This window comes from Mchenga conophoros, linkage group LG3 (genome assembly GCF_057382185.1).
Source record: "Mchenga conophoros isolate Kocher_MC1m ecotype Shallow Benthic linkage group LG3, M_conophoros_male_GT1.1, whole genome shotgun sequence".
NCBI lineage: Eukaryota > Metazoa > Chordata > Actinopteri > Cichliformes > Cichlidae > Mchenga > Mchenga conophoros.
In genome coordinates this window covers 67434130-67446955 of record NC_140528.1, presented here as the reverse complement: position 1 = coordinate 67446955, position 12826 = coordinate 67434130, and the positions used below count along the sequence as shown (strand labels likewise).

Below are 12826 nucleotides of genomic sequence, written 5' to 3'. Positions count from 1 at the left end.
CTAACCAAATCACCTCTTTGGTTGCACTTTAACCATCACAAAGCAAGAGACTAAATGTCATTATGTGTTCATTTTCTTATTTCTGTCCATTTATTTTCTTCTGCTAATCCAATTCAGGGTCACATGGGGGTCTAGAACCTATCGCAGCTGTCATAGGGGGGGAAGGTGGGTGCAGTGTGGACGGGTCACCAGCCTGTCGCAGGGATAGGTAAGAGAGACAGACAACCATTTGGGCAATTTAGAATCACCAATTAGCCTAACCCCATGTGCAAGTGTATGTACTTTGAGAGATAGGAGCGCAAACACGAGGAGAACATGCAAACGCCAGAGCAATGGATTTGAACCCGTGACCTTCTTGCTGTGAGGGCATAGGGCTAACTACTTTTTTCTGGTATATATGTGTATATATTGCTAGAATAATAGACGGTTACAATATTAAACATGGTGTATGTGCAAGGAATCCCTGTGAGGCAGGTCCAGACTGCTATAACGAAACAGCCAGAGTGTGCAGATATCTCCAATATGGGTATTTCAGGTACACAGCACAGGCTGTGAGGAGAAAAAGGCCACACAGTTGCTGTTCAAACAATGGCCTAAAAGTAGATGACGCTGGATGAACTAACTAAGCTGTAGCAGGGCCCAGTATGGGACAGACGAGGATTATTTTGAACTGTGAATCATGCAAAGCTGCTCTCACAGATACTAAAAAAAGGAATATAGAGTTGGAAGTAACCATAACAGGTCCCTTTTTAAGAAATCTCAAAGTTACGTCATCTCGCAGTCTATGAATAAATCCCACTACAGGACAGAGGAAAATGAGTGACTTCAAAGTAAACTCTTTACTAAAATTAGTGTTTCTATTGTTGTCGTGTGCTTGTTACCTCGTGTGTCGCTCGCCTGCTGCAGCGTGATTGTGATCTGTATCATTTTTTTTTTGTCCTTTGTTACAGTGCATAACCAACCTAGTGACTCTTTTCCCCTGCCTGAAAGTTACACAACAGCTAAACTTTCAAACTCAATTAAAATTTAAACAACAGCAAGGACAGAAATATCCCTGCAGAGCTCTCTGCTCCATGAGAACAAATGCTGCACCCTGTACCAGGGCAGGCAGGACCGAATTCTGATCACCGTTTAATAAAGGCAGAAACCATCTTACTGCCTTAAGCTGACTTCTCCCACCAAACTGGTGTCCACATCAACTTTTTTTAAAGGCATAAAGTTTGATAACTACATGTAGTTTGCTGTTGTGCAGATAAAGTTTATCCGTGAGGTGGTCCATAGGGGACAAACCGTTTCAAACTGATGCCATGTACAACACAAAACAGTGACCCATGTTTGCTTCTTATAGCTCATGTTCTTGCTCACATCATTATTTCAACACCTTTCTGTCTCTCCTTCCTTCTAGTTTGCTTCCTGTTTCTTTCTCTCCTCTTCCCCCTCAGCCGCTCCGTCCCTCTGGGACTCTCATGATGCAGCGTTCATCTCTCATCTCTCTCTTGTCCTTTCTTTACAAAGGAATTTTCCCCAGCGCATCAAGGTAACCCCGCCCCCGCCGCTCTCTCCCTCGCACTCCCTCTAGGACCCCCTTTCTAACAAGCACCTGCAAGCCTCCCAGCGCGGAGGCAGCAGGGGGGGATTGCAGGGAAAGGGGGCGGGCCAGGTCACGCAAAGAGCGCACAAACACCCATGTCTCTCCTGTTCCCCTGACACGTTTTAGAAGCGAGCAGCTTGGCGCTGCCGTGACCCCAGCGACACGCCACCTTAAACAGCCGTCGCTGTAGCATTTAGAGCTGCCCTCGTTGTAGCGCACCAATAGAAAGCCAGTATGTACCGACCATTAAGCGAGTGATACTCTGACCCGTGCACCTTCACTGAGGGAGATGGAGGCAGAAACAACAGGAAGAGAAAGACCAACAAAGATTAATAGTTGCCTTTGGGTTGCAGACAGCAAGGGTTTTACCTGCGAGTGTGGGGATGGATGAGTGCATACTGCCTATTCTTTTTCTCTTTTTCCTTTTTTTCATTTCACGTGTTTGGTGCACGCACACCTTCAATTTTTATGCTCAAATATGTTTTCAGGCAGGTGAATATCCACCGATGATCTGCTCTGCAACACATTTAAGCAAAGACCTGTACAGTGATCACAACAAGAATCTTATTGTTATTAAATGTTGTTAAAACAACCGACTGCTCCTAATTTTATAAAAGCTGTCCTCTTAATGTAGACATTCGAGCTTGGTGGGTGAAATCCAATTAAGTCTTGTGATTGTGATATACGAGGGGGGGGGGCTTCTTTGTTGTTGCTTTATTTACAGATTGCCGATGGCATTTGTGTCAACACGTGAGGTGGGATAACGCCTCATAAAGTGTGTTTCGCATTAAAAGTATAGAATGGTGGGAAAAACACTAAATACAGAGGCCACACATGAGCCAAAGTCTGCTTGAACTGTGCTGTAGTGAACATTTTTGATAATCATTTCCAGTTTGCAGTAAAACAACTTTAATGGTTTTTGCAGTTTGCAATTAGTAATGGTTCTTTGAAGGAATGTATTTATTTGTACCAGTTTCTGTTTGACCGCTTTGTTAGACAGGAACATGAAATTTTATATGTGGTTTAATGAATTACAGCACCACAAGGCAATGTTAAATTAATGCATTGAAATTAATGAAAACTTTCTCCTTTTTTTTCTTTTAACCCATTTTTGCTCCGGTCCTTGTACCTAACCACTTATAGAGGAATGATTTTTTTATTTTGTATTTTAAGCCACTTAAAACTGACCTTTGAATCATTCATGCATAGAAAAGCTAACAAAATATAAAGAAATGGCCGGTATCTGTACATTGGCAGTGTGTCTCTGCAACAACTCTGAGACACTGAGAGCACAGCAAAGATCCCACATATAGAACATTATAGAGGCTAAATACTAATGAACGTGTGTGCCAGAGCACCATAGGAGTGGTGAATAAACAAACTCGCCACTCTAAACAAATCTGGTAGAGGAATGTAAAACAGAAGTGGCCTTTAGAAAGGCACTCAACTCTCAGCTGCTTCAGGAAAGCTGCCCAGCAGATCTGCCTGGATTTAACGTATGTATTGGTCGCGTGAAAACTGAAGCTAGATTTGGATGCTTCGTTAGCCGTTTTCTGTTTTTCTGTGTGTGTCTGTTAGGCCGTTCTCATTTCCTCGTATCTGATAGTGAGCTGTGCATCTCTGGCAGGGCTGTGTTTACCGTGGAGCTGTACCTGCAGACGGAGCGACTGCTGATTTTCGGAGCGGAAACACAGGAAACGCAGCATGACTGGATTCAGGCGCTAACAAAGGTGACACAGTTTGCAGATACAGTGCACAATGACACTCGTAAACAATTATTTTCTTTGTGTCTTCAGTGAGCCTCAACCTACCTTTGCTTATTTCATGAAGAGATGTAGTCTCTCTTTCCCTTCCCTCACGTACTGACAGAATCATTCAACACTACACAAACCTGTCCCTGTTTTATCCTCAACTCCCAGGAAACCCAATCATGGACACTGCAACACACAGCATCTTTAATCAATTCGTTTTTAGACCTAGGCACAGTTGAGTGTTCCTGCTTAAATTACAGAACAGTGTCTAAAGAATAGCAGTGAATGTGTCTACGGGTGTCTGTTTAAGGAAAATGAGGCTTCAGCTGTGCTATTAGTTTCACATTTTAAAAAAAAAACAAAACAATAAAATAGGCTGTTGTCGTCACCCTGCCGGGCAGTCGAGATCAAAGCAACATAGAAGTTTCAAATTTATATCATGGATGTATCTTTCTTGACAGGGACGTCACCTAGGATTTTGAAACTGATAACACAGGTGTATCCACTAAAAATCTCAGAAAATATTGAATCTCAGTGACCTTGACCCAAAGGTTAGAGGTCAGTGGTCAAGTTTTCAGAAAATCTTGTCAATGTAATATTTTGCAATAACAATGCAAGTACTAGGAGGCTGAGGGGTAGCACTGGCCGCTGCCAGTGTTTTTAATTATAGACATTCCTAATAAATAAGACTCCTTTTTGTTTACTTATCGGATCCGCAGTGCTTCATCCCACCTAAAGTTGAGGGACTAGTGCGGAAAGAGAGTGAACTGATTGGCAGACTCCACTACAAAGAAGGTCACGATCTGTACTACTGGAGGATGGGCTGGTTTATGCTGGAAGGCTCTTCCCTGCACTTCAGCTCAGGAGAGGAGGAGGGAGAGGAGGAAGTACTTCAACTCAAGCAACTGCAAGAACTCAGTAAGCATTTTTTCCCCCCTGCCTCTCACTGTGTGCTCATGCTGGGAGCTCAGTGAAGTTGCCGTCTGTATCATTAGCCAGATAAGAAGTTAGATATTGTAACTCAACGTAGGTTCAGTGGTGCATAATCAGGACTGAAAGTCCAGCAAACTTGAATTTAATAGACAGACCCTCCCTGTCTTGTTGAAGAAACTTTGCTCTAATAACTTTTTGTCCATGATAACATAGTTTGGCTCCTGAAAGTCTTGGCTTTACTTCTCCTTTTTGACAAATAACCATGAATCATCTTATCCAAGTATATTAAAAAATGCATTACATCAATAGCAAGGTTACTGTCTTTTCTCCAGTTTTGAATTGAGACACATTTACTGCACAGAAGTACAAGTGTGCACTACTGTGTGTGTACTGCTTTCAAGATTCAGATTGTTGCACACATACTTGAATTCATATATTTAAATTCACCAACTCAGCCACCTAACAGTAACGACACCATGTAAAGCAATCATATGAAAAACTCATTAGACAAAATGCATTATACAAGTATAATCATGTGGGGAAGGGGGGGGGAGTCACATGCACAGGACTGCTGTGCGGTTCTGTGCAAAATGACATACACCCTTACTGCTTCCATAGGAATTAAGAGGAAAAGACACAGGACGTGGGCACCTTGTAGTCCTTGAGTTGGACAAAAACTCCTCTGTTTACCAAAGTATTCGAGAGTCAGATGTGAGGCTGTCTGTCTGACACCTTAAGCTTGACTGAAACTGGGTCATGCAACAGGGAAATGATCCCGAGCACAACTGCAGATCTGCAGAAGAATGGCTGAAAAAGGTGTTGCAATAGCCCAGTTTATGTCCACACCTCAGCCTGATTAAAATACTGAATACATTAGCAGAGCTGTATATAAAAAATGTCTGCAGACCTCATTGAATTGAAGCAGCATAAAGAAGAGTGAGACAAAATTCCTCCACACTGATGTGAAATAATGATAAGAAGTCATACAGAAAACCATTACTTTAAGTTATTGCTGTTAAAGCTGGCTCATCAAACTATTGAATCATAGGGTGTACGTCTTTCACAGGACTGCAGAGATTCATTTGAAAAACTTTCTTTTTTACATGACTGCAAGTTTAGCTTATAGGATTAGTACAGAGACATGATTCTCAGTTTAAACATGAGAGGTCCCGTGTCTGAATCCCGGACGAGCCCCCAGTTTGTCACTGCCTAACTCGTAAGGCTGCAACAAAAAGGCTTGGCACACTATTTGCATTTCAACAAAGTAACTTTAAAAAAAAACTTGGCTACATTAAATGCAAATCTAATTAGATGTGGAAACTGGTGGGATCAGTGGTATGGACATGTATGACTACTAGCATGCTAGCAGACAGGCAGGTGAGTGAAAGACAAAAAGACGTGGCAACAACATTTTTACAGTTTGGGAACATAGGGTCCAGGTGCTCCCAGTTGGCACTGACAAAATCTTCCCTGGACTTCAGCAATCTGGAACTCATGCAGAGGAAAAATTGAGGGGGATCGTGGGACTTATTTGAATTACTATAAAACCCCCAAACTTTAATCCTGACTGCCTTTAAAAGAAAACCCATTACTGACTTATGTACACATAAAATTTATTTGAACCTAAATAGTAAAAGTTATATTGCTCTCTTAGTTAACACAAACTGTATACCTCAGCTTTCCCTAAATTGCCACAGTCTACATGAGCAAACAATCCCTTAAAAAGCTTCTGGTGGGCCTCTAATAGGCAATAAATCAGATTTTTTTTTTTCATTTTTAATCTCAGAGCCCAAAGCAACCATATCTGTTTCTGCTTGATAGTGTCAGCGGTCAATTGCTGTAACTTCATGATGAATGTGCTGAGATTTGTGGCTTTGTAGCATTCGCTCTATTTTCATATACTCTCTGTAATTTCCAAAAAAACTACCAATCCATAACACCCTCTTACTGCTTGCATTTATACCTACTTAATGATGTCGGAGGATGCAAAGACATTTCAGCTTCTCACACCATTACACATTTCAGCTGAATCTCACTCCTCTATCTGACTAACTTAGTTTTCCATAATATGAAAAAGAAGAAAAAGAAAAGACAAGCTCGGAGAGGAGGAGCAGAGGAGAGAATAAGAAGCTCCTCCGGTAGAGTGAGGTCAGTAAATATCAATATTACCTAATGCATCGACAGGCAATCGTCATTCAGATGAGATTTGGCTTCCCCAGAGCTGCTAACAAAATCTTTTATGAAAACATGATCTTTTTTTTTTTTTTTTTTTAGAAGAAGAAGAATTCATTGCTTTCAAAAAGCCACATAATGTTCACAGTATGAGGGTGTCACGGTAGCACTGTTCCCACAGCCCACTTACACGAATTTTGCCAATATGTTCTCATTTCTGGCAAAATTGCAAGTTATTTAAAGGACAGTCGGTGCGGAGTGGCTGGAAGGCTCAAAAGTTCACGCATAGTTTGGCAGATAATAAAGATTTTGGAACATTTCAATGAATTGCGCCAGTGTGATGTGCGAACAGAAGGAGGGGAGAATCAATGGATCTTTTTAATCCACTTACAGCTCGACATGGATCAAATCGCGCAGAGCGCCGCCCCATCTTCTCACCTGGGGCGGGATAAAGAACTGCAGTGGTGTTCATTTTTATTCCCGGCTTTCTCAAACCATATTTGTCACAGCCGGGGAGCCGTTAGCGCCAGAAGGGACTGTGTTTTGTCAGGGGATGGTAGGTTCTGGAGCACTGAAAGGATCCCTTTAGGATTCACAGTCTGTGACATGGGATTAACTGTTATTTTCTCTACAGTGACACCACCGCATGAAAGGTGCCCCTGTGTAACACTCGGGGATTAAATAAATACACTTTTCAATTAAAAAAACAAAAACAAAACATGTTTCCAGCACGGTTCACCTCAGACTGCATCAGTTTTATTTGCAACTGTGATGTCTGAGAATGTTTTCTTTCTTTTTTTTGCATCTGGCTGCCAGAGTTATAATCATTCCAGTCACCTCTAAAATGCATTTAAAAAAGATTTCCCACTGACGATAAAGCACAAGCCTTAATTTTTGTCTTTTATTCGTTTTATTCTTAATTGCCTCGACTGTCATTTATTCTCTATTCAGCCCAATGACTAAACATAATGATTTATTGATCCTTGCTAGTTATTCGGTATTCATTTCTCTTGGCTATGAAGCACTTGTAACTTGTTAACAGCAACAAAAAAGAATCATATCCCCAAAAGAATGAGAGTGCAATACGTCTTAAAACGGCTTCCCGGGGGCTCAGCTGTGTACTTGAGAGGAGATTGATCTTTTTGTGATGTCTTGTGTCAAGATATCTGCGGCACAAATAACAAGAAGCAAAGTAAAATGAGGAGAAAATGACAGATAGAGCTCGATAATCATTAACCTGTCACGGTGCACAAATCAGCCTTCCCACCCAGAACTTTGTGAAATGAAAGGTTTTCAAACAAGATAAGCACATTAAGTTTAAACTCATTCAGTGCGATTTTTCTCAGTGGATTTCTCTATCGGCACTGGCCTAAATAGAAAAAAAGGAAGTTAATCCCACTGCTCTGCTCAATCATCTAAAGTTTGAGATAGGCATCAGCACAAGACTGCTGTCCAGCATATTTGGCAGTCACATTTAAAATGTGTCCACAATGAGGTTTGTTTAAGGCAAAATTAGATTTTTAAAAAACTCATTTTTAAGATATGTAACAATCGCCGGTCACAGCTAACACGTGTTTCAAAGTCGCTGATAATTCATCTTTAAATGGATGCTAACGTTAGAAATAGCCAATTCGGATTAGACTAGAATTTTTCTCTTAATGACATGCTACAACGTTACATTAATATGTTATATGTCATTTGATTTTTCTGAACAGTATCAGTAAGTTTGAAGGTGCTGTTATGGAAAATGGGGAATACCATGTAAGTCCACTTTTCCAAATACATTGATGAAGGTCCTCCCTGGAATTTCTTTAACCTCTTGTAGCACTTTAGAGCTCAATTTGTAATAACATATACACAAGATTGCTTATAGGGTGCTTACAGATAACAAGATACAAATGGTGCCAAAACATCATGACACAGTCTTGTTTTTATAGGAACATAACCAGATTACAACCACTTGGCAGACAAGTTAGTCAGGTCTGCCATTTCAAAGAGACCAGTTGCAGACGACTTGCACTTCTCGGTGTAGTCTGACTAAGTTGCTGTCAACGTGTTGGCAAATCTATTTGTGTTTATAAATTAGACTTCAAATATTAGCAAACCTTTGCTAATCTGTCTGAAAGTGATTGCAGTCAGTTTGAGTCAGGCTGTGATTGGTTGGAGACAGGTTGCCTCCCACCAAGTAACCTGTGCAACTGCCAAATACCACAAATGAGTGCAATCGCTTGTTGACCACTGGTTTTCCTACTTGCAGGGATATCGCAAACCTTTTTTGCCGGTGTGACAAGCATCATAAAATTGTGAACCTTTTTTTTAGTAGCCAGTAAAAGTGACCTTTAAATCGACTGAAGAAATTGAAACTGGCCATCACGTGTGATAAGTAAACCAAACACAGAAATCATACATATTGCACAGTCACACAGTAGGTACCTGCCGATCACAAAGTAACCACACCCCAAATAATACCCCGCTTTATTGTCTTTACTGTAAATTAGAGCTGGGCGATATGAGATTTTTTCATATCACGATATGTTTTTTTCATTTCAGGCGATAACGATATCTATCACGATATAAGCCAAATAACTATATTTGTAAGATTTAAATGTGCCGTTGCTCACAAGTAAAATGTGAAATAATCAGCAGCTTGTTTTTAAATATTTATTTCCCATAATAAGTTCAACAGGGTAGATGTACTTAAGGAACATGAGACTTTTTCAGATAAATAAAGGCAAATATTGCAAACTACACAAAAGGCAGCCGCTAAAGCGTTTAAGTTTCAAAATAGAACAAACGAAACAGACTAAATTGTCAATTCCACTTAGAAACAAAGTATTAATTCTAAAAATAAATCTTAGTTTGTTTTACAGAAGAACAGACAAAACTGACTAACTTTTGTCAATATCAAATAAACTGAGAACTAAAAGGAAATTCTCAATCTCTCCTTGTTGTATAGCTGAGCTTTTCAAACACTTTTAACAGTTACTTTAGTCTGACAAAAGCCGAATGACGAATTAGCGCTTCCAGTCAGAGACTGAGGCTACGTCCACACGTACACGGGTATTTTTGAAAACTGAGATTTTCCGTTTTCGTTTTAAAAAATAATCCCGTCCACACATAAAGGGAGAAATGAAGGAAAACGCTGCTATGAACATGCCAAAGCAGCAAGTGGCGCTAGATTCCTAACCGTGCAGAAATGTTGGCCAATCAGAAGTCTAGAAGCCTCGGTGGGAAAAAGTAAACAAAGCTGCGGCATAGAAGCAGAACCGAGTCGTATGTGTGGACGGACAGTAACTGTGTGTATATGTAAGCATTTAAACACTGCAGAGAGTAGAATTAACAGTAACAGTATTGTAGAAATTCATTTCACCGAAACAATAACGTGGCGCACAGTGTGACGCATGCACCAGTTTATTGTATTTCCAGACTTGCTTTCGGCACAATTTACAGTGCACGCTACTCTGTTTTTTGTCAGGCTTGAAATAGCCGAAATACCTTCAAACTACGGAACTTCTATGGCTCTTCCGTTCGACAATCTCTCCGGCATTGGAACCATCATCTGTTTTCTCTTCGGTCACGCTCGGTTGATTTTTCTAGTCGGCACACTCATTTCCTCCGTTACCCGCTGGCTGCTTCCCAAACAAACACACGTGCGGCTTGGCACTTGTGCTGTACGTAACAAGTCACGCGACGTGACGCTGCGGCTGTGATTGGTTCGGCTCTGCGCTACTTAATTTGGATCGGCTGACCTTTTTTCTTTTTTTTTTTTAAGAGGACAAGAGCGGCGAGGTCTATCGCGATAGCTTAATTTCTCTATCGAGTAAAAGTTATATCGCGATACATATCATTATCGTTCTATCGCCCAGCTCTACTGTAAATAGTTCCATATTTTTCAAAATGAATATCTGTATGCTATAACAGTGATTGAGACACAGACAGTAAAAAAGATGAATATAGCTTGTGGAAGTCCCTTAAACCTGCATTTTTTTAATGGTCAGCAGGGGGCGACAACTCTAGTTGCAAAGCCTTTTGGCTGCATAGAAGTATATGGAAAAAGGGCCCTCTACTCTCTTGCTTAGTGAGCTCAGTAAACACGATCCTGATGATTTGAGTCGTTTACAGTTCATATTGAATAAAACATAAAGTTAATTTTTAAGTGTTGGTCAGTATTTGAGTCAGAAAGAAGATAAGTCGAGATCAGTGGCTACCAACTTGTCAATTGCAAGTCATTAGCCAATAAGCATGCAGTGTTATCAATCCTACAGTCTGATTCATGATAGCTATGCTCATCTTTTATTGTATGACTGAGATGAGTCATTTTTCTAAAACATATAAATAGTCTGACAAACAGACTTTTATTTACAGTATCTTTCCATGCCATAGACAACCAGCAGGAGTTGCAAGTACAGGGAAAAAATAAAAACAATCCACTTTCTTTCTTTCCAGTTGTATTTACTGACAGCTCAGTTCCTAAAACACCACCGTGTGTAATCAGACCCGAAGCCCTGCAGAGGTGGGACGGTCATATTGTGAGCTTATCACATAATACTTGTAAAAATAAAAAGGGGAATCAAAATGCGCTAATGGAAATGTGGATTTAAAATTGCTCACATTTTGTGAACAAAAACTTAATGAAAATTTCCTCCAGGAAGCTCAGCGCAAATTAAAGAGAGAACAAGGCCGCAGAATTAGTTCCTTATCACACAAACATATTAAGTAATAAAAAATTTCCAACTGAGCTGTAAGATGGATAAAAGAGGATTGCTGTGTGTTTGTTCAAACGGCTATGACAAGTGTTTTACATTTACCTGATAACACTGTTAATAAACCTCTCTCAAGTCAATATCAGTCTCTGAAGTTCTTTGCTTTCCCCTTTTGTTGCTTGGATCAGAATGAAACACTGCGCCCTTGAAAATCTGCCAAAGAAAATAAAAAGCAAATTACTTGTTAAGAGAGACTTTTGGGGATTAATAGTTTTTGCTGTTTAGCTCAACATACAAAGGCCTATACGAGTACAAAGGATTTGCTAGCCAAAATAACACTGTGATGTGTAATGCTTTTACCAGTCGTCTATCTCGCTTGTCCCAACAAATTGAATTGTGTCTGTACAGATTATTGATCAGTCTGTTAAATATTCAGTAGAGGAAATTGAAAAGTTTTTTTCTTGTCACTCTAAAGTAATGACAGTTATGGATATTTCACACAAAGAATAAACTACACACATAGGAATTCTTATTTTTTTCCCCTCAGGGTACCGAGAGTCTGACTGAACCAGATTAATAGTGGGGTTAGTTTTAGCACGACTGAAAGCAAAGGGTAGAAAAAGGTAGAAAATCAATATAACTCGACTTGTATAGCTTTCCAATTTATAGATTATATCTTGTTTGTTTAATCCTGGAGAAACAAAGTGTGAAGGACACTCTAAAGTTGAGTTAAAGTAACCAGCAGTCCTTGTAGAAGCACGTCTTTCCCGTCAGCAGCCAGCTTATTGCCATCGAACAGTTATTTTAGGACCGAGCTCCTGCCTAAATCAATGAGGCGAGAGCCATAAGTTTTATTTCAGAGGTCACCGGGATGCAAAAACCTTCCCACAAAACGCAGTTTGAAAGTGTTTATCTTCCAAATGATGTTCCTCCTCTGTGTACACAGCATTAACTTAACATTGTGTGCCAACCAGTCCATCACCCTTAGCTTATTCTACCAGAGTCCTAAATAAATACAATGATTGATTTTTGATTAATTAAAAATCCAATACTCCAAAGTATCTATGGATTTTCATAAAACGTATATGTTATTTATATACTTGTGTATACTTGTGTATGCTTTGCCTGATTTTGCTGCTTACCGTGTTTGTGGTGTTCCAAAAACATGTGTTACACAGTGCCCTCCGGTGGGAAAACTATGCAACATCAACACATAACAGAAGCTCTTTACTTTTAAAACTTTCACTTTCAAATTGGCCAATAGAAAGTAATAGCAATAACAGCAGCCTGCTGATAAATTGGTCAGGCTCAAATCATGTACCTCAGTCCTCAATCACAGAGAACTAGTCTTGTTGGGGACCATCTGGCAACAACCGGTAGTTAGGGAAAAATGAGTCATTGCCAGAGGTTGCTGCCCTTTTAACACAGGCCTGGTAGAGACTGGTCACTTGGTAAACATGTATATTTCCTGACCAGTTAGCGACTGATTGCTTGCAGTCGCTAGCATGAAACTGGTCACACAGAAGTGCACAGCGCTGTACTGAAAACCTTGTGATTTTTTTTGGTCCTCAGTAGGTTGCCGCGGTCACCAATAGTTTGCATGGAAGATCTCAGCTAGTCTGCAAACACTCGCAAATTACTTGCCAACTAGTAGTGAAAAATACAATGCAAACAGG

The 12826-nt window shown here is 40.2% G+C and overlaps 1 protein-coding gene across 3 annotated transcripts in view; it reads left to right on the top strand.

Annotated features, from left to right (window-relative positions):
• arap2 (ArfGAP with RhoGAP domain, ankyrin repeat and PH domain 2) overlaps positions 1-12826 on the top strand; it is a 167618-nt gene that overhangs the window by 120385 nt on the left and 34407 nt on the right. For all 3 annotated transcript variants that reach the window (XM_085266827.1, XM_085266829.1, XM_085266828.1), the window contains exons 17-18: positions 3219-3321; positions 4062-4260. In XM_085266827.1, coding sequence (XP_085122953.1) covers positions 3219-3321; positions 4062-4260 — 302 coding nt within the window. The remainder of the gene's footprint in view (positions 1-3218; positions 3322-4061; positions 4261-12826) is intronic.